General features: G+C 39.6%; 1 protein-coding gene across 3 annotated transcripts in view; it reads left to right on the top strand.

The window, feature by feature from the left end:
* arhgap1 (Rho GTPase activating protein 1) overlaps window positions 1-22,840 on the top strand; it is a 518,954-nt gene that overhangs the window by 484,060 nt on the left and 12,054 nt on the right. For 2 of the 3 annotated variants that reach the window (XM_073049173.1, XM_073049174.1), the window contains 7 exons: window positions 89-175; window positions 1,500-1,598; window positions 4,167-4,259; window positions 11,715-11,791; window positions 12,138-12,215; window positions 20,631-20,759; window positions 22,335-22,438. In XM_073049173.1, the coding sequence (XP_072905274.1) occupies window positions 89-175; window positions 1,500-1,598; window positions 4,167-4,259; window positions 11,715-11,791; window positions 12,138-12,215; window positions 20,631-20,759; window positions 22,335-22,438 (667 nt within the window). The remainder of the gene's footprint in view (window positions 1-88; window positions 176-1,499; window positions 1,599-4,166; window positions 4,260-11,714; window positions 11,792-12,137; window positions 12,216-20,630; window positions 20,760-22,334; window positions 22,439-22,840) is intronic. The other variant, XM_073049175.1, reaches the window with a different exon arrangement.

Genomic DNA, 22,840 nt, shown 5'->3' with positions numbered 1-22,840 from the left:
CTATTAAATTGATCAGTTGTTCTCTGTAGAATCAGAATTCTGGAAAGAATAATTAGTTAATTAAATGTGGGCATCTCTTTACATACAGGTACAAGAAGAACATAAAAGCTCTCTACATTGTCCACCCCACCAGGTTCATCAAGGCACTCCTTGTCGTCTTCAAGCCCATAATCAGGTCAGTTTAGATCCAGTGGTGTTCCTTTTGGGGGCAAAATACAAAGTTATTAATTTGTTTTCCTTTTTGAATGGTGTTTTTTGTCATAACTGATCATTCAACCTGTTGTTGAGAGCAAAGCATGTAGAAAGAGGAAAACAGTTTCTAGGGCAAAAAAGTTAATTCAGTGAGCCATAGATAGAGTGGACAGCCAGAATCTTTTTTTCCTCCCAGGGCAGAAATGATTAATTTTAGGGGGTGTTTGGAGTAAAGTATAGAGGAATGTCAGATGGGGCTTGTGCTAGAGGCAGATACATTAGAGACATTTAAGAGGCTCTTTGATAGGCATGTGGATGAAAGAAAAAATGGAGGGCCACGTGGGAGGGAAAGGTTAGATTGATCTTGGAGTAGTTTAAAGGATCAGCACAAAATTGCAGACCAGATGGCCTGTACCATTTCAGTGTAAATATTTTGGTTGGTTAACTGAAATGTTAACTGTGTGGTTATAAACATGGCTCTCTATTCAGTTAGTTCTTCTACTATATCTTCCAAATTCATGTTTCTCCTATCTGACTACTGCTTTTGTGTGGCAGCCACCTCAGGTGCTGCCTCCTTCCATTCTGTGTACATTCAGTCAGCATGCACATCTTTTCCCTTTTCCTATCATACATCTTTGACTCCCAGATTCTCATTGCTGTGCAAATGCATGAGTATACACCTGATGACATTGCACAGTCAAACATTCTGTCTTTAGACTCCTGTGAATGTGTGTTTTTGTGGATTCTTAATGGCACACAGTATCCAGACTCTCTACGCAGTCAGAGGGGATATAGGCTGTGTGGCTCCTCAAGCTTACCCACTATTTAATATGATCATGTGTGATCTGTGCTGGCCTCAATTTCTCTTCTGTTCCCTTCCATCATAACCCTTGATCTTTCAAATATTTTTTTCCATCTCCACCTTAAGTATATCTAATGATCCAGCTTCTTCCATCCTTTTGGCAGAGACTGCAATCTCAGCTATTTATGTTTTTGTTGTTGTTCCTGACTCTCCCACTAGTGGAAGCATCTCAGCGTCGAGCCACATGGTAGCATAGCAGTTAGCGTGATGCTATTACAGCTTGGGGCGTTCCGGAGTTCGAGGTCAATTCTAGCGCCATCTGTGAGGAGTTTGTACATTCAACCCATGTGCAAGTTTCCTCCACAGTCCAAAGACATTTTGCAAATGATACAGAACCTGGAGTGGAATAAGGAACTTGTAATCTGTAAGGCTGGCAATCTGTGCTGCAGCTTCACTTGTGCATCTTCGGTTTCCGTTTTTATTTCCTCTACTTCTCCTATTCCAGCATGAAGTTTGGCAGGAAAATCTTGTACATGAATCACTTGGGCGAACTTGAACAGTTCTTGAAATGTGATCGAATGGTAATCCCAGCATGTGTGAAGAAGTAAGTCCATGGAAACATACAGCTGATAAGAGAATTGTATTTTTTATTTTCATATTGCTGAAGTTGCTCCAGGGTCACTTTGGCAGAGGTATTGTGATCATATTGTCTCTTAGTCTGATTTTTATGTTATTTTTGAAGGTTTATTGAACATTTAATTCTATGCTACAGAAAACAATCTGAGTATAATGGCTCAGGTTTTGCTGAATGTGTCACTAGTTCAGCTTCTAACTGCTGTTATTCCCCACTGACCAGTGATGGGACTTTTGTGCAAATGTGGAAAGTTGCAGTCAACTGTTTTTTTTTCTTCTTCACTGTGATTCTGTTTCAGCACCAAGCTGTGGATATTCCCTGCTACTTAAAATGGGATTATCTACCCGAGCCACTTGAAGTGGGAGGTGCGCCATATTCATTTCAAGAGAGAGTATGATAAAGGACAAAGGCTTTTGATTTTTCCATTTGGGGAAAAACATAATTCTAAATTGTTTTTAGAAAATAATATTTTTAAACAAAATATATGCATGGTGTTTTCCTTGACTGCTTATGAAAGAGTTTTTCAAAAATTTTGTGGGCATGTCTTTCTGACAAGTCTGGCCTCTCCTGCCAAGTTCCCATTCAGCCAACCAGACAAGGGAAGCCAGAGGGTTTCTTATAGCTCTGAAGTGTCTGTGAGCAGCTCCTCTTGATTAGAAACCCTAGATCAATGTGTATATTGATCTACACAGCTACACAGTGGTAATGGGCAAGCATATAAACTTCAATCTGCCCACCTATCTATAGGTCAGCATTAGGGTAATATTTATCTTTTTTCATCAACAGTGTCTATTATGCTAACAATATTTCTCAATGTTTCCTTCAATGGAACTTTGTAGCTCATTGCTGAATATTGATGTTGGGAATGATATGATGGATCAGAAGTTAAATAGAAGATTTTTTAAATTAGGAAGAGAAGTAAGGAACCAGAGATCTGGGAAGTAAATTACAGGATATTAAAGAAAAGGGCAAACACTAATGATAAAGTAGTTTAAATTGAGGATTAGAGGAATGCTTGATCCTTGTGAAGACTGAGGGTTGAGGGAAATTGGAGGGATAGTGGAGACAGCAGATGTTCAAAACAATTTACATCTGAGGCATGTGTCACTGAACCACAGTACATAGTTCACTAAGCACAGACAATGGATGAAAGGGGCTTAGTTTGACATGGGATAGAGGCAATACAGTATAAATAATTTTGCTGGGTAGAATGAGGGACTTAAGTCATGAACAGTATAAAATAACAACTTTGAAACAACAAAGCATGACTTAAAAGTTCAAAGCACTTCAGGTGTTACATGATTTTGTGAGGATGTAACTAGTTGCTTGCCAATAGGGTGATTTTTGTGGTTTAAAGCCCATCTTAGAGGAGCTAATGGTCTAGTTCATTATTAAATTGAGTCAAAGAAGGGGCTAAGAACACAATAGGAATTAAAGGCAAGAGAATTTCTTCTCAGCCTGTACTTTCTGACAAACAGTCGGACACGTTGGAGGTGATGGTGGTCCTGTAATCTACACATATGGGAATTGAACCCATTCTTGGGTGATGTTGCCTAGAGCTCATATGTAAAGGAGAAGTAGGACAAAGAAGTTAAGATAAGAAAAGCTATTGCTGTTTTAGTTGTGACTGATTAACTAAGAGTAGAATAAGGCAATGGTAGTCATTAGTCAGCTGGCTAGCGGTAGGGTATGGTTAGAGGTGATAAGAGTTAATGGTCTCTTTGCAGGAGGGAGAACCCTTGTCACTATCAAATAGTATATTATTTCTCTTTCTTTTATGTGGCATGAGAGGAACGTTGATTGGAGGGATTCAAACAAGGATTTTTGGGAAGAAATTATATGAATTAAAGGTACTCGAACATACTCGAGGACCTGCAAGAGGGAAGGGCAAGTGATGAGGCTGTATTTGGCAAACATGGTGGTCAAGAGTCTCTTATAAGGATGGGATTAATAGCATCAGATTTGAAGAAGGAGGTACGGTGCCTACAAATCAAGACCTGTGAAACGTGTGACCTGGATGAGACAATGGATTCGAGGTTTTGAGATTAAGGTAGATTGAGTTGAGATGGCAAGTGAGCTTGGAGTGGGCATGAGTGGGGATAAACGTCTCCCAATTTGGTTGGCTGCTTTCCCTAACCACCTATCCAGAATCCCCACTCTATGCTGAATTGCACCACTTCTTCTATCTCCCTTTGTTGTTCTGTCTCCTGTACTTCTGAGCTCAGCCCTTTTTTTGATCTCCACAGGTTGACTGAAAATTTTTTTTGTCCAGTTTCAACTTCACTTAGTAACTGGCTGGTGGGGATTGTGCAGGAATGTGTCATTGGTTTGCTGGTTGGGTGTGCCTTTTATTTTTGGCTATCAATTTTTTTCCAACCATTTGGTGTACAGTAGGGTTTGTGTTTGGTAGGTCTTAAAGTGGTGTGCAACATTTAAGGCTTGTTTGTTTGACTTAATAATAAGATTTAATTACTACATAGCTCTGTGAGACAATTATATTGCCCTTTCCCACTTCCATGATGGATCTTTGTTCTTGAGGTTTGATGATACGATCCGTGCAGCACAGAAACCTGCCCCGTCAGTACCAAAAAAGCAGCTGCCTCACCAACAGTTTGGTGTTGACCTTTCAAGGTAAGTATTTACTGTACACTTCACTTCTTTGTTTTTGTTGCTCTTTGCATGATCATAGGTAGATTTTTTAAATCCAGCTTATTCCTCATTTTCTTACTGCAATGATTCCCGAGTTCTAGTTCTGTGGGCTACAGCATACCTCAGTTAGGCTTCTATTTTTCATGGTTTAGTTCAGTGGGTGTTGAAATTGCAGTAGCAAGACCAATTCTGATTTTGGTTAGATGCCAATTATTTCTGTGCACTGTCACTGGCTAAAGAATAGGTTATTGATCCCACTTCCTTCTCCCTCTGCAATTTGCTGTTTACCTACATCTGAGGAGTACGTGACATTTGTGTGATGTGGAGTCCTGCGTACTCAGTGGGCAAGTTGGAGTGTTTCACCCTGCATGCCAGCTTTTTGGTATGCTTTTTGCTTATAGATTCCCCCTATGGATCAGTACAATATGGACCCTTTGGCCCATGATGTTTTGCTAGCCTTTTAACTTACTACCTGAAACAATCTAACCCTTCCCTCCTATTTAGCCCATTTTTCTTTCATTCATGTGCCTATCTAACAGTCTGTTAAATGTCTCTAATGTGTCAGCCTCTACAACCACCACTGATGGTGTGTTCCAGACAGCTACCTCTCTGTGTATATAGAAAAACCTACCTCTGATATCTTCCCCAAACCTTCCTCCACTCACCTTAAAAGGATGTCATCTGGTATTGGCCACTGCCAACCTAAAAAACAGGCGCTGGGTGTCCACTCGATGCCTCTTATAATCCAGTGCACCCCATGGATCTAGAATTTTTCCTTGTAGGTATGTATGTTTTCTTCACGTTTAATAGTGGACTTGAACTTTGGGGAACAGATGGAGAGGGTCAGTAGCTTTAAATTCCTTGGTGTCACCAGATCAGAGGATCTGTCCTGAGGCTGGCATGGCAATGTCAGTACAAAGAACGTACTTTCTCAGAAGTTTGCATAGATTTAGCACGTCACTAAAAACTTTGACCAACTTCTATAGATGCACGGTGGAGAGTATCCTAACTGGTTGCACGATAACCCAGTATGGAAGCACCAATGTCCAGAAATGGAAAAGGCTACGGAAAATGGTGTACACAGTTCAGTGCATCAAAGACAAAGCCCTCCCCACCATTGAATACATTTATATGGAGCATTGCTTATCACAGACCCTCACCATCCAGGCCATGCCCTCTTCTTTTTTTTTATTAGTTTTTTAATGCATTTTCTACATCGCTACAGATAAAAAAAACCCCAAATCAAAATGAACATTAATACAGTGCAAAAATAAACATACAATAATAATATAATACAAAAAAAGATAATTGAGCAAGCACCCAAATTGAAGACATGTAAAATTAGTATCCTCCCCAAGCCCCGCAACAAAAAAGAACTCCAGACCAACCACAACACAATATAGAGAATATAAATCAGGACATTCAAACCCCCAAAACTGTAAATACACTTAAAAATAGAAGATATTAATGCCTACTATCAAAAAAAAAGGAGCTGAAAGCAAGGGACCAAAAAAAAAACCTTAGTTAAGAGGAAGGTTATGAAAGTACTCAATAAAAGGTCCCCAGACCTTGTGGAACTTTATATCCAAAATAAGAACTGAATAATGAATTTTTTCAAGGTCTAAACAGGACATAATATCATTAAGCCATTGAGCATGCGTGGGCGGGGCAACATCTCTCCATCTAAGGAGGATTAAACGTCTAGCCAGGAGAGAAGCAAAAGATAATATTCGACACTTAGTCGAACTCAAACGTAAATCTGTCTCACCCCAGAAACCAAACAAAGCAATTAAAGGGTTAGGTTCTAGGTGGTGATTCAGAATATAAGATAAAGTTATGAAGACATCTTTCCAAAATTTCTCCAAGCTAGGACAGAACCAGTACATATGAATAAGAGAGGTCACGCCCCTCTTGCATTTATCACAGAGCGGACTAATGTTAGGGTAGAATCGAGATAGTTTAGATTTAGACATATGGGCTCTATGAACAATCTTAAACTGTAAGAGGCAATGGTGAGCACAAAGAGAGGTTGAATTAACCGATTTGAGAATCGAGTCCCAAGTCTCATCAGATAAGGAGATATTTAAATCATGCTCCCAAGCCATTCTAATTTTATCCACAGGGGCAAGTCGTAAGGATGCTAATTTATCACGAATAAATGATATTAAACCTTTACCCAGTGGATTAATAGAAAGAAATAAATCCATAACATTTTTCTCAGGCATTTCAGGGAAGTTAGGAATTAAAGGATTAATAAAGTGTCTTAATTTGGAGATATCTAAAAAAATGAGCATTATGCAGATTGAACTTAGCAGAGAGCTGTTGAAAAGATGCGAAGCGATTATCAATAAAAAGATCTTCAAAATGTCTAATGCCCTTCCTATACCAATCATAGAATGTTGAATCATACGTAGTAGGTAAAAAAAGGTGATTATGTAAGATAGGGCTAGAAAAGGAAAAACCATAGAAACCATAAAATTTCCTAAACTGAGCCCATATACGCAAAGTGTGTCTAACAAGAGGATTAACTATTAATCTGGACAAACTACTAGGGAGTACCGAGCCAAGAATCTTTAGTGGAACTCAACTCCATTGCCACCCAATTAGGGCACTCGGGTTGGCCATGAAAAAAAGACCAAAAGGTAGTGCAACGTATGTTAGCTACCCAATAATATAAACGAAAGTTAGGTAAAGCCATGCCACCCTCTTTTTTAGATTTTTGGAGATAAACTTTATTAATTCTAGAATGCTTATTCTTCCACAGATATGACAAAATAATAGAGTCTAAGGAATCAAAAAAAGATTTAGGAATAAAAATTGGGATAGATCGAAATAAATATAAAAATTTAGGGAGAACATACATTTTAACAACATTAATACAACCTACCAAAGACATAGATAGAGGTGACCATTGTAACAGACTCTGTTTTGTAGTATATAAAAGATTGGCAAAATTTTCACGAAAAAGATCTTTAAACTTCCTTGTGACTGTAATCCCAAGATAAGTAAATTAATTATGAACTACTTTAAAAGGGAGATCACGAAATGTTAATTCTTGTGCTTCTTTATTAATTGGGAAAAGTTCACTCTTATGTAAATTAAGTTTATAGCCAGAAATCTGGCTAAACTGATCAAGAAGTGAAAACATTGGAGGTAAGGATGTAGACGGATTTGAAAGAAAAAGTAATAAGTCATCAGCATAAAGAGAAACTTCATGCTCCACACACCCCCCCCCCCCCCCCTCCAAATCCCGGTCAATTCAGGACAGTTTTGAAATGCTATCACCAAAGGTTCTATAGCCAAATCAAAGAGAAAGGGACTTAAAGGGCATCCCTGACGGGTGCCACGTTTGAGGTTAAATAACTGGGATTTCTGAAAATTGGTCAAAACAGAGGCAGTAGGACACAGATACAGCAATTTGATCCAAGAGATAAAACTTTGACCGAAGTCAAATTTTTCTAAAACTGCAAAAAGGTAGTTCCACTCTATACGATCAAATGCTTTCTCCGCATCGAGGGAAATAACACATTCAGGAATCCCAGTTAAAGGTGAATATAAAATGTTAAATAAACGCCGAATATTAAAAAAAGGAAGACGGTTTTTGATAAAACCAGTTTAATCATCAGAAATAATAGAGGGAATAACAGTTTCTAATCTATAAGCCAAAACGTTGGCCAAGATTTTAACATCAACATTAAGCAAAGAAATCGGCCTATACGAGGAACACTCTGTTGAGTCTTTACCCTTTTTTAATAAAAGAATAATAGATGCCTCATTAAAAGAGGGTGGCAATTTACCGTAATTAAATGAGTCAGATAATACTGAGAATAACTGAGGAGAAAGAAGTGAAGAGAATGATTTATAAAATTCTACGGGGAACCCATCAGGTCCAGGAGATTTCCCTGAAGACAATGCAGAAATTGCAAAAGATATTTCTTCTGATGATATAGGCGCATTAAGTTTGGCTTTAAAATCAAATGAAAGCGAAGGAATATTCAGATTATTTAAAAAATGATCAACAGAGATATTCTCATTCAGAGATTCAGAGGAATAAAGTCAAGAATAAAATTTTTTAAATGCGTCATTGATTTCTAAGTGATCCGATGTAAAGTCTCTATTCTCCTTCCGGATCTTTGTAATATGTTGTTTAGCTTTGGAACGCCTCAGCTGATTGGCTAGAAATTTACCAGATTTGTCACCATGAATATAAAAGCGACTCTTACTTTCAAGAAGTTGGCGTTCAACAGGTTGAGTAGACAGAAGATTAAATTTAGTTTGAAGTTCTACATGCTTCTTGTATAATTCAGGATTCTTAGTTTGAGCATACAGTTGATCTAATTCTTTAATCTGATTAATGAGGTATAATCGATCTGCACAGGACTTTCTATTAAGATTTGCTGTATAGGAGATTATTTAACCCCTCAAATATGCTTTCATGGCATCCCAGACAATCTGGGATGACATTTCAGATGACGTATTGGTGTTAAAGTAAAAGGTTATCTGATCCTTAATAAATTTTAGAAAATCATCATCCAATAATAAAGTCGAGTCAAAATGCCAGTGTTTATTCCTCTGAGGGAGATCAGGAAAATTTAAAGACAAAGTAATTGGGGCATGGTCAGAAATTAGTATACTCTGATAGTCACAGGAATAGACAAATGGAATAAGTTGATTATCAAGTAAAAAGTAGTCAATTCTAGTGAAGGTATGGTGAACATGTGAGAAAAAAGAATAATCTCTCTCAGTAGGATGAAGGAAACGCCATATATCTGAGATACCATAATTAGAAAGAAAAGAGTGAATAGCTAAAGCAGATTTAGTAGGTAATCTAGTAACAGAGGACGATCGATCCAAATTAGGATCTAACCAACGATTAAAATCGCCACCCAGTATAAGAGAGTATGAGTTTAAATCTGGTAGTGAGGAGAAAAAACGTTCAAAAAAATTAACATCATCAGAATTGGGAGCATACAGGTTTGCTAGTGCAACTTTAGTATTATATAATTTACCAGAAACAATAATAAAACAGCCATTTGTATCAGATATCTTATTATGGAGTTCAAAAGGAATATTTGAACTAATAAGGATGAATGAAAATGCTGACCCGCCCACTTTGACAAAAGCCGAGAGTTATCAAAACTACGAATATGAGTTTCTTGAAGGAAAGCAATGTCAGCTTTGAGTTGTTTAATATGCGAGAAGACCTTCCTTCTTTTAACAGGATGATTCAATCCCTTTACATTCCAGCTCACAAATTTAAGTGTATTAACCATTATCAATTGTTAGTGCATAGAAGGTAGCAGGCATATAAAAAAATCAAGCAGTACAGTAACAGTCTGGGAGCAAAAATGTAAACATAGATCCGTAGAATCAAAACAGAGACATGTCCTGAATAACAAAGGAAAGCAAAAGAAACAGTGAGTAGTGTTGGAACTGGAGAATTCACCCCACCCTCGCAACCCAAAACTAGACGGCTACCTAAAAAAGCAGCTAGCTCTACCAAAAAAATTAACCCAAAAATGACTTCCAGTTCCGTATCGTTAACAAAAGTTCCGTATAAATAATATAGCAAATAATAACTAATTTATGCACTAGAAAACAGAATTACAAATAGGAACAACTTCAACAGAAGTATAAAACTTAATACAAAAAAAATCAGAAGAAAATTAAAACTAACCTACCCGCGAAAAATTATAAAAGATTAAAAGAAAAAAAAGGGAGGGGGAAAAGGGGGAAATTATAAATTTAAAGAGAGTCCTTATCAACCATTTACAGAAAAAAAAGCAAAGCTTAAACTATAAATCAACCAACAGGGAGGCCTTCAATAAAAACTCCAAACCTCCAAAACAAGTTAAAATCAATTGTAGTTCTCTATAGATAAAGTTATACAAAAATAAAATAGATTACACAAGTAAAATCTAAAAGTCCGCAGGGAAACATTAAACTTAAATCATCTATTTAGAAAAAACGCACCAAGTCCAGGGAGAGATTGACTACAGCCCTTAGAGTTTCAATAATTAATGTCTGAATTATTCAAGTAAAGTCTGAGTTCGGAAAAAATAGTTTTACTTCGAGAAGTACTTATCAACCATTTTAGAAGGTCAGGCCGGTTCTGAAGAAGACGAGGTGGCTGGAAGACTTCCAACAAACGCCTCAGCCTCCTTCACTGATTTAAACCACTTATAATCTCCAGTAGTAAGCGTAATTCAAAGATCGGCTGGATTTCGGAGAGAGGGTCTGAATCCGCGATCAAAAAGCACTTTCGTTACACCTTTAAACTCAGCACGCATCTTCAGAACCTGGGGGGCATAATCCTCCACAAAACGAATGACCGTATTTTGAAAAGCAAAAGTACCTCTGCCGCGTGCCTCCATAATCAAACGGTTTTTCACCTGGTATCAATGAAAGCATAATAACCGGCCGTGGACAGGAACCCAGAGTTGCACGAGGAACATAAATCCTGTGAGCCCTTTCAAGTTCAGGTGGAGTCGGAAGAAATTCTTTCCCGAAAATCTCACAGAGAAAATCAGAAAAAAATTCAACGGGAGAGCCCTTTTCAGTGGCCTCTGGCAAACCAAGAATTCGTAGATTGCAGCGTCTGCTCCGATTTTCAAGATCCACCATTTTGGAAGAAAGTTTACTGTTCTTCTCCTCTAGGTTGGAGCAGAAAGTTTCAAGATGTTGAACACGGCGTTTTAAATCTTCAGAAGTTAAGTCAATGCGAGATAAATGTTCAGCATGTTCATCCACTCTAGCATTAATCTGATTCAATTTGGAATCCAGCTGGTTGAAAGAAGTTCTAATTTCAGTTCTAAAATCCATTAAAGTATCTTGTCGATGTTGTTCCAAAACAGCGAGAATCTCAGCCGGCAAAGCCGTAGAAGTTTCCTTTTTCTCGGTTTTAGTATTTTTGGTAGCCATTATAAGATAGATGTGTTCGCAGGCAGGTATAAGAGAACTAATAAAATGCCTAACTAAGGTTTAAGAAGGGAGACATATAGTGCAAAGATAAGAAGAATAACGGAGCAAAAGTTCAGAGCGACTAAACAATCGCCATCTTACTGGAAGACCCATGCCCTCTTCTTGCTACTGCCATTAAGCAGGTGGTACAACAGCTTTGGGTCCACACACCAGGTTCAGGAACAGTTATTGCAACCATCAGGTTACTTGAACCAGTGTGGATAACTTCATTCACTGCTACTCTGAACTGTTCCAGGCTCACTTTCAGGACTCTACTACCCACATTCTCAGTATTATTTTTATTTGCACGGTTTGTTTTCTTTTGTAAGTCTTTGTGTGTAGTTTTCTGTAAAATTCTATTTTATATATTTTTTCCTGTAAATGCCTTCAAGAAAATGAATCTCAGGGTAGTTTATAGTAACATTTATGTACTTTCATAATAAATTTACTTGGACCTTAACTTTTCTTTGAATTCAGGCTCAGAGCAAATGATCCTGAAAAGAGAGCTATTCCATTGGTAGTGGAGGAGACGGGCAATTATATCAAACAGCACGGTAAGTGGAAATGTACTGAAACCCAGAGGGAATCAACTGGACCTGACAAAATCCTTTCTTCCTTCCTCCCTATTAAAATGTATTGATTCCTTAATGGGATGCAATGCCACAGACACTGAGTCAATGAAAGACACACAATTTTATTGATAGCTTTAACTTTTTTCCCCCCAACAGTTTTTCACTAAAATGAATGGAATTCCACTAAACAACTTATCCACACTTTTTATTGTGTAACTTAGGGTAAAGGTTACTGACTGTTAATTGTTGTTTGGTGGTAAGGTAGACCTGGAAGATTTAAAATTATTTTATTGTTAGCATGGAATAAGTACTGCTTGCCTGTCCTCAGGTCTAAACAAAGAGGGAATATTCCGCAGATCGGCTAACATATCCCTGGTGAGAGAAGTACTGGATAAATACAACAATGGTGAGTGAGTTACTATACATATCACATTGGCTGATCTAATTATGAGGCACAACTCTATTTTGTAAATATTTGTTCATCATGAAAGGGTGTAAAGACTTTTATTCCCACTGATCTCTCCCTCTCCTTTCCAAATGTTTCAGTCTGACTTGGGAGGATACCAGTGGTATTTCCCAGCCCTGCTGTTTTGTGCAGAGCCTTGGGGCAAGGATGGTCACCTACGCCGTGCCTTTGGGCAAGAGCACTGCAGCTCAGTACTGGCAGTTAATTTGAAGCATTGGATCCACAGCGCCTGGAGGTTCTTGACCATTTTATATTGTCCCAGTTGTGCAAAGATTTGGCAAATTTCAATTACAGTTGCACATTTCACTGGATACCGCTCTTCATTGATTTTATGCTTGGATATCTTTCTGATAAAGCCCATAAGAACATCACTGATTGTCATGGAATGATAGGAATTAATGTGCTTGTGTTTCAGTGCAGATTCAGAAGCCTGTTCTTTGTGCAGAAATCCTTATTCTCCAAGCTGAGATGTTACTGTGATGGAAAAATAGGGCAGAAGAGCTGAGCCCAACTTGTCCATGCTAACCAAAGTGACCATTCAAGATAATCCTATTCATTTGGCCCATACCCCTCTAATCCTATCCAACTGCCTTTTAAAAGTTGTCATTGTGTCTACATCAGCCACTGCTTCTGGCAGCTTGTCGCATATACAGAGTTAGAAAGATAAATTCCCCTCACGTTCCCATTGAAGAATTGTGACTTTTTCAATGAGAATAGGTTGCCTTAAAAGAGAAGGATCATTTTAATTGGGTGTGTAGAATTAAGCAACTGAGATCAGTAACAGTGGTGGAGGGTGCGAGAGGGAGGAGAAGGGACATGGTTTTGAAATAAACGATAGGAAGATTAGAGAGAACATGAGAATTTTTTTTCATCTGGAGGATGTGATGGGAAATCTGAAATTTGATAACAGTGCTTTGAAACTTGATGCCCAAAGAAGGTTCCTTGATAAGGTAAACACGAGGAAATCTGCAGATGCTGGAAATTCAAACAACACACACAAAATGCTGGTGGAACACAGCAGGCCAGGCAGCATCTATAGGGAGAAGCACTGTCAACGTTTCGGACCGAGACCCTTTGTCAGGACTAACGAAGGATCTGCAGCTCTGTATCCCTTTTGCCAATCACCTTTCCGGCTCTCAGCTTCACCCCACCCCCTCTGGTCTTCTATCATTTCGCATTTCCCCTCCCCCTCCTACTTTCAAATCTCTTACTATCTTTCCTTTCAGTTAGTCCTGACGAAGGGTCTCGGCCTGAAATGTTGACAGCACTTTTCCCTATAGATGCTGCCTGGCCTGCTGTGTTCCACCTGCATTTTGTGTGTGTTCCTTGATAAGGTGATGTGTTTGGGGTAGATTTTTTTTTAAATCAAAGAACCTCGGAAATAAGAAATGAAAACAAAATGTTGGAAACATGCTGCAGGGTAGACTGAATCTGTGGAGGAAAACAGAGTTTAATTTTAGGTTTTTTTTGCTGTGGGGTAGTTTTTAATACTTCCACTTCAGTCAAATAATCACCCAATGACAAGTTCTGTGCAGTGCCTTGGCGTGTTACCAGGAATAAATATAGAGGGCAGGTTTCTTTTTAATAATGCACATGGTTTGACTACACAACTGATCCAATCCACAAACACAGTAGAGCAGTGGTCCCCAACCACCAGGCCACAGACTGGTACTGGGCTGCAAAGCATGTGCTACCGGGCCACGAGGAAACGATATCATTTAGCGATATGAAACGATATGAGTCAGCTGCACCTTTCCTCATGCCGTCACACCCATTGTTGAACTTGAATGCACGCGAGGTCATCAGTCGGTCATTAACCTACATCTACTCGATGAGTAAAAACAAACATCATTTGAGAGTTTCTTTGGAAGAGGTGGTAGGGGACATGAAAGGCCTAACGATGATGATAACGCAGAGACAGCTGAGGCCGAGACTGCAAAAAAAAAAGCTTCCTTCAACAGAAAATACGACGAGTTGTACATAAAATATGGCTCTAATGCGACCGGTGACTCGCACAGTCCAAGCCCCCTGTGTGAGATATGTGGAGACAAGCTGTCTAATGAGGCAATGAAGCCCTCAAAATTGCTTCGGCACCTTGAGTCCAAGCACACTGCACTTAAAGACAAACCCGTTGAGTTTTTTGAGCGGAAGAAACATGAGCAAGTGGGACAGAAGCAAGTGCTGAAAGCCACCACCTCGACAAATGCTGCTGTTCTGAGAGCGTTGTACTTAGTGGCTAGCCGTATTGCTAAAGCTAAGAAACTTTTCACTGTTGGTGAAGAATTGATTCTGCCTGCTGCCAAGGACATGTGCCGTGAACTGTTGGGAGAAGCTGCAGCTAACAAGATGGCCCAGGTTTCTCTTTCAGCTACCACAGTTTCAAGGAGAATCGATGACATAGTGGAGGACATCGAAGCACAGCTGCTGGAACAGCTTAACGAGCCACCATGGTATGCTATCCAGGTCGACAAGTCTACCGATGTCGACAACAATGCAATACTGCTGGTTTATGTGTGATATATATTTCAAGATGCTCTGCACTACGATATGTTGTGTGCACTGCCGCTGCCAACTAACACAACTGGCGCAGAACTATTTAAGCCTTTGAATGACTGTATGTCAGGCAAACTGGATTGGTCATTCTGTGTTGGAATATGCCCAGATGGGGCTGCAGCTATGACTGGGCGGCTCTCTGGTTTCACTACCCAAGTCAAAGAGGTTGCTCCTGAATGCCAGTCTACACACTGTGTCATAGACAGGGAAATGCTGGTTAGCCAAAAAATGTCACCTGATTTTAACAGCATATTGAGTGACGTTGTTGAAGTTATCAATCACATCAAAGCAAAAGCCCTTAACTCACGTTTGTTTGAGCAGCTTTGCGAGGAAATGGATGCAGAGCACAAACGCCTCTTGCACACTGAAGTCAGATGGCTATCAAAGGGGAGAGCCCTGATCAGGGTTTTTGAGCTAAGAGAGCCGCTACAGAGATTTCTTTCAGGAAAAAAGTCACCATTGGCAGCACACTTCAGTGACGAGGAGTGGATAGCAAAACTCGCTGTGTGACATCTTCAACCTGCTCAATGAACTCAATTTGTCACTTCAGAGGAGAATGACAACTGTCTTCAAGTTGGTAGATAAAGTGTCTGCTTTCAAAGCCAAACTGGAACTGTGGGGACGGCGAGTGGACAGGGGCATATTTGACATGTTCCCAACATTAGCTGGGATTTTGGGAGAGTCTGAGGCTGCACCGTCCTTCTCACAGCTGGTACGTGATCACGTATCTTCGTTGTTGACAGAATTCGAGCATTACTTCCCAATCACAATTGACCCAAGACATGCAAAGGAATGGGTCTGACCCATTTGTGAATGTCCCCGGTGAATCATCCATGTCAGCGTGGGAAGAAGATCAACTCCTCGAGCTTGCAAATGACGGTGGGCTGAAAATTATGTTTAACATAACATCTCTGCCGGCATTCTGGATCAAAATCAAGGCTGAATATCTTGAGATAGCCACAAAAGCACTGAAAACATTGCTTCCATTTCCAACATCATATCTCTGCGAAGCGGGGTTTTCTGTAATGAATGCAACGAAAACTAAATTGCAGAATAGACTGGACATAAGGAACCCCCTTCGAGTATCGCTGTCTCCCATCACCCCTCGATGGGACCGTCTTGCCCAGGGCTCCCACTGATTCAGCGATATTGGTGTGTTGCAATGATTTTATATGTTCATGCTTGGAAAATACGCGCTGTGTTCAATATCCAAACGCTACTTAAAATGTTATGATGCTATTGATTTATAAGTAACGTAATTATCACTATATTCATGCGAGGAAAATATGTGCTGTGTGTTTAATATTAAATTCGTTAGATAAACCCTTTTAGAAATGAAATTGTGTGTATTAGCCACTTATAAGTGACTTATAGTTGACTTAACACCCATATTCCAGTTGTGATTAACAGCCGCCATCCCACCCCCGTCGGTCGGTCTGCAAGAATATTGTCAATATTAAGCTGGTCCGTGGTGCAGAAAAGGTTGGTGACCCGCTGCATTGGAGCATTCGTTGCAAATGCTTCCAAAATGAAAATAGCCCCAATTGTGCAGTGGGATAAAGGGAACATAGAAGGGGTGATTGATAAGTTTGTGGTCTAAGGTACTGTAGAAGGAGTCAATTTTAGAAAACCTAGCACATTTATTTTTCAACATAGTCCCCTCCTACAGTTACACACTTAGTCCAGCGGTCATGGAGCGTACGGATCTTTGACCTCTAGAAAGTGTCCACAGCAGGGGTGATTGATAAGTTTGTGGCCTAAGGTTGAAGGAGATGAGTTATTAACTTCAAACTTTCTGCATAGTGACTCAAAGAGTTGAACTGCATGTGCATGTGACGAGAGCTGTATAACTCATCTCCTTCTACCTTAGACCACAAACTTATCAATCACCCATCGTATACTCAGTGGCCACTTTATTGGGGTATACTTGTACACCTCATTAATGCAAATATCTAATCAGCCAATCGTGGCAGCAACTTAATACATAAGAGCATGCAGCATGTCAAGAGGTTCGGTTGTGTCTAAACTTCACAATGGGAAAGGAATGTGACTTTGACCATGGAATGATGGTGCCAGACAGAGTGGTTTGAGTACCTCAGAAACTGCTGATATGCTGGGAATTTCACACAGAGAGCAGTCTTTAGAGTTTACAGAGAATGCTCCAAAGAAACAGAAGACATCCAGTGAGCGGCAGTTCTGTTGCCAAAAGTGCCTTGTTAATGAGAGAGGTCAGAGGAGAATGGCCAGACTGGTTCAAGCTGACAGGACGGCAACAGTAACTCAAATAACCACGCATTTCGACAGTGGTGTGCAGAAGAGCATCTGTGAATGCACAACACATTGAAGCTTGAAGCAGATGGGCTACAGCAGCAGACGAACACGAACATACACTTTGTTCAGTACCTAATAAAGTGTGTTTTTGACTGCATATTATGAAGCTTTTAATTTTAGTTCCTAGCAGACAGAAACACTGAAGTGGATTTCTTACTAGTTTCAATATTAGAAACAGTAGAACTTCATTTTATCAAACAGTATTCTTTAGGTTTGTGATCCTCCATAATAACAATCCATAGAAGAGTAATTGAAAGAGCTTTTGCATATACAATTGGACCATCAGTTAATCGGGATAGCTGTTTATTTGGGACAACTCTTAAGAGTGAAACGAGTTGAGAAAGTAGCTGGGATTCCCTTTGTTTATCTGAGACGTTATGTCGCTTAATTGCGGCAGAAGACTGTTGCCGAACGTTTTCTAACTAGCATCACTTGCATGCTGTGTAGCCATTAAGCGGTACACTCTGCTTAAAGCAAACATTTTTTAAACAGCGTCACTTGTGCTTTTGTGTTCAAAAAGCTGTGACTTTTGTCACTGATAGTTGGTGAGTAATAAGCAGTAAGACAATTCAGAACTGTTTTGCTCACTGCTGTTTCAAGCATTTGGGCTTAGAGATGCCAGAAACGGCTGGGAGTGAAAATGAAATGATTTCACTGCAGCAAGTTAGGAACTATAAAGAATTTGAAGGTATCAACATTCACCTTGAATGTTATGATTAAAATTAATATTTGGAGGATGCAATCATTGAAAGAACTGTTTGAAAATAGCGCACTATCTGCACTAGGTCTCTGCGCTGATTTTGTTAATTTACAGTCAATTGAAAGAACACAGCAGTGTACACTGAATTCTTCCACCAATAAATGTTAGGAACTAAATCAGTTTTATAGTACTGCACTAGTTTTGGTAGTGTTCTAACTTATTCTGTATTTCACTTGAATACATAATTTGTTACTCAGTTAAATTGTTTTTTTTATACCTTTTTAATGATTTCCACGAAACTTTGGCTAATTGGGGTAAAATGTACTGGCCCTGATGTGTCCCATGTTAAGCAGAATCCACTGTACCTGTGATGTGGAACTGTGGGATGTTGGAGCAAACAGGCCTAATTCAAGAGGATGTGAATTGCTTAGTACCTGCACGAAACAGCACTTAACGGTTTAGCTGGGAGATAATTTCATTGTGAAGGTGGAGTGGGCATACACATGTTCATTCTTTAGAAACCAACGTGCTGATGGCTTTGTTGTAAAACAAAAATGGATTTTTATTTTCAAAACTAGGAGAATATTTATAAATCATACTGTACATTCATCTGTGCTAAGTGTGTGGCTACCTGCCTTTTTTTTTAGGAGCTTGATGTCAAAATTGTAGGCGTAACTTTCCCAGACACCTTTCACAGGATGTAGGCTGAAGCTGCCAGTAGTTTGCAAATTTATCAGGCTGATTTGCTTCATTTTCTCATGCTGGGGGTGGGGGTAGGGGTTAGTGTGTTCCCTTCATAGTAGCATCCATTGTTATTGTATTATTAAGTTCTTGATCCAAGCAAACAGGGTTTTGAATTGTTACTGTTTGCAGTAACGCTGTAGCAAAGTGTTAGTTTTTTAATCCTGCACTTCTGATCCTACGTCCTTGGCGTCTTTTCAGTATCTCTCTCATCATTCAGCCACTTATGTAGGTGTGGTCCTTTTAACATTCACTGCTTGAGATAATACATTCTGCAGTGCACTAAATTTATTTTGTACTCTTAACTCGATACAAATTCTGTATCAATATGCCCATCTAGTTCCCACACGGGCACTGGAGATGATTTATTGTTGTATCTTTCTGTTCAATACAAACATTTCTATCAATTATCCTGTTGCTCCCATTTACATATGAAAATAGACTGTTCTTTTTATATCTTGCTTCCACATGTTTTGTGCAGGACCTATGTGAATCTGCATTTTCTTCCTTATTCACTGCATTTGTGCCTTTATCGCAAAGTGCAGGCATGGTCTGCAGGGCGAGAAGAGGAAGAAGGAACTTGCACAAGATCTTTATGTGAGCTCCCTTTGTTTCTCAAAGAGCCAGGGAGGAAATAGAGCTAAATAATTATATTTTCCACACTCCTCACTTGGACAAGTTGTGAATGAAAGTGAGGAGCTGTTCTGGATTGGTACCCAAGAGCAGTGGGGAAGGAGTTGGCCACTTGGCCCCTCAGTCCTGCTGTTCAATATGATTGCAGCTGATTTCTGGTGTCAGCTTTACTTCTTTGCTAGTTCTCCATAACCTCCAATTTCTCAGTCTTTTAAATATTGATCTATCTCTGGTTTCAATGTATCTACATATCTGTCCTGCAGCATCTTTGGTCAAATTTCAGAGATTTCCTACCCTCTGAGAAAAGAAACTTTTACAAATCTTATTTGTAGATTTGGCCCCCTTTCTGCAACACTCCCACTAATGGTAGTCTGTCACCACATTGCATACTGCTCCAGCATTGAAGAATTGCTGAGTAGAGTGTGGTTTCTTCTGGAGGTCTGTTCTGTGGTCTTTGAAGATCATGTTGGGAATGTGGTTTTGGACTACCTCATGACCAGTTTGCTGACTATTTTGATTGTGTGTTGTTAACCAGTCTCCTGTTTAACTCCTTTTAAAAAGTCGTAAACTTTTACACTGTTTATAAGCTTCATCATATTAATTTAAGGATATTCAGATTGGGCCTAGTGAAATAGAAACACAGAAACATAGAAAACCTACAGCACAGTACAGGCCCTTCGGCCCACAAAGCTGTGCTGAACATGTCCTTACCTGAGAAGTTACCTAGGGTTACCCATAGTCCTCTGTTTTTCTAAGCTCCATGTACCCGTCCAGCAGTCTCTTAAAAGACTCTATCGTTTCTGACTCCACCACCGTCGCCGGCAGCCCATTCCACGCACTCACCACACTCTGTGTGTGTAAAAAAAAACAAACAAAAAAACAACTTACCCCTGGCATTTCCTCTGTTCTTACCTCCAAGCACCTTAAAACTGTGCCCTCTTGTGCTAGCCACTTCAGCCCTGGGAAAAAGCCTCTGACTATCCACACGATCAATGTCTCCCATCATCAAATGGAGGTTTCAAATTAAATGCTGATTGTCAGATAATGAATTTGTGTAGCAGCTTTCTGCTGAAGTGTGCACACATGCAGCAGAGGGTGGGAGCACAATTTGAGGAGGCAGTACTGATCTCCCTTCAACAAGAAGAACATCTGATCAAAGGATGCTGGCTACTCAGTATTCACTGACACACACTTGGCTTTAAATGTTGTGTAACATTAAGTTCTTATTGAGAGCTACATCACTGGAGAATGGTGTGTGAATTTTAATATCCTGGATGTGTAACTTGATGTGGAATGGCACATTACATATATACGTGGGCTTTAGTTGATCGTCTGATTTACTGCAAGCAGTTTGGTCAGAGATATGTTTCTGTGAAATACTTGTGACTTCCTTGCAGGTATTCCTGTGGATTTTACAGCCTATGGTGATGTGCACTTGGCGGCCGTTATACTGAAGACCTTTCTTCGTGAATTACCTGAGCCTCTACTGACTTATGGCTTGTATGACCAAGTGGTTTCATTTGGGAGTAAGTTGCACTCTTTGGTCAATATTTGGGATTGCCTCTTATTCCTATTTGAATTGGAATTTTTCAAAAATTATCTTTGTCTTGCGTGATCTGGTAAATGTCCTCTTAAAGGCCTCCCATTTGTAATGAAAGCAAAGTAAAAATTACTTTGGATCCTAGTTAGGTTTGACTTAATTATAAAGGCATAAGTCTAAGCCTTTATCAATTGATTTATTATGGCCCCTTACTGATAGTCACAAGGTGATCTATAGCTTTGCTCAGCTCCACATCTCTAGACCAGGGGTTCCCAACCATTTTTATGCCATGGACCCCAGGTTGGGAACCCCTGGTCTAGACTATTGAACCACTTTAATTATCTTTAAAAACCTGTCAGTTCACTCCACAACTTTTTTGTTGAGGATAGCTTAAGTCCTCTCTGATGAGAGGTTGGACAAATTCTGACCTGTGGACCACAGCTCAGGGAACCCTGAGAACTATCTGTGAGAATAAAGTAGCCATAGAGAATAATGATGGGATTGTCCTGCAAGGAGCTAGCGTAGATTCAATGGGCCACGTGGCCTCCTTTGTCGTATTAAGGAAGAAAGGATGTAGTGAAATTAAAGATGATATACATAAAACAATTGAGAGATCTAATCTTTACCTAGTCTGGGAAAACTTGTAGTATACCTGAATTGAAAGGGTGGGATCTTGAATGTCAATCTTATCACTGAGTTTGAAAATATTTTTGCAAAATATTTAAAATGCTTTCATTCCTCAGCCAAATCAGAATTGCTACACACTTTGAAAATGATCTAAGATGAGTGTTTTGCATTTTATACATGAATATTGCTTTAACTAATGATAATGGTCCAAAACAAAAACAACAATCCTGTCCCAGAACAGTAACTTCTCAAATTGCAGTGGCAGTAAAGGTGGTTGTGTTTGTAGTGTCTAATGGTGACTGACAACACACCAGAATGTGGGAAGGAGACACTGCAACGGAATTAGTTGTCGGCACACTCACAAGTTTAATTTCCGTGTTGCAGTGAGAGGATGTCAGTGGCCTTTTCCCGAAGCAGCTCCACCTCAGTAGAACAATCAGTGGGAAGTTGGAGTAAATGGACACCAACTCTTCTTACCTGCTCTTCCTGTCCTCTCAACTAGCCTTGTGTAGCTGAAGGTTTGTGTGCTCTGGATGGGAAAGTAAAACTAATGAGAAATGGATGAATTTTATTGCTCTGAAGTGCCTTTTATTTGTGGTGTGCGTCAGCATCAGCAAGTATTGTTAAAGCTCTTGGTAGTGAATTTTTGTACAGCAAGTGGAAGTACAGTAACAACACTTGGCCTGGCTGATATCATCTACTGATACAGTAATGGAAAGAAGCTTTCATTCTCCAGCTTTCACTGTAAGCACAGTGTTTCATTGCTACAGAAAGTGGTGAACAATATTTCATATTCAGTGTATTGCCTGTTCTTTGACAACTTAATGCAATTGAGATTAAATCTGGCAGTGTTTGCATCCCTGTGCCTGCTGTAGTTAAGTTGTGTTTATCTTTCATCTATGGTACCATTTTTCTTTCTCTCTCTGATTTTCAGAAGTGCCAGTAACAAATCAAGCAGAAACTATGACAATGATGATTCGGACTCTGCCTGAGGCTAACTGTGTGGTGCTGCAATATTTGCTGGGCCTCCTGCGATTGGTAAGATGAAGTCTTATCATCAGCTGTTTAATGTGCCAAGTTAGCTGATTGTTTGCTGGGGCCGCTATTGCCTAACAGATCTACAGGGTTGAGAGCATTGAAATTCTCTTAGATTGGTTTATTTTGTGACTTGTTTTGCTGAACAGTACAGAGCCTTTCTTCATTATCATCCTTGGACAGGCCCATAGAATCGAGGGTGATTTGCTTCTCCTCCAGTCCTGGATGATGCCTGTGAATAGATTCTTTGTGTATGAGAGGCAATTCCCCATTAGCTACCACACATATAACAGAATGAGGTCATGGTCCATTGGTCAAGAGGACCAAGGCTCTGCTGCGATGTCTGGGTACACATGTATATTGACAAATCTAATCATAGAATGTACTCATGAGCCATGTCTTGTA

Source organism: Hemitrygon akajei, chromosome 6 (assembly GCF_048418815.1).
Source record: "Hemitrygon akajei chromosome 6, sHemAka1.3, whole genome shotgun sequence".
Lineage (NCBI taxonomy): Eukaryota > Metazoa > Chordata > Chondrichthyes > Myliobatiformes > Dasyatidae > Hemitrygon > Hemitrygon akajei.
Note: the sequence above shows the minus strand (reverse complement) of the source record. Positions and strands in the feature narration are given on the sequence as shown.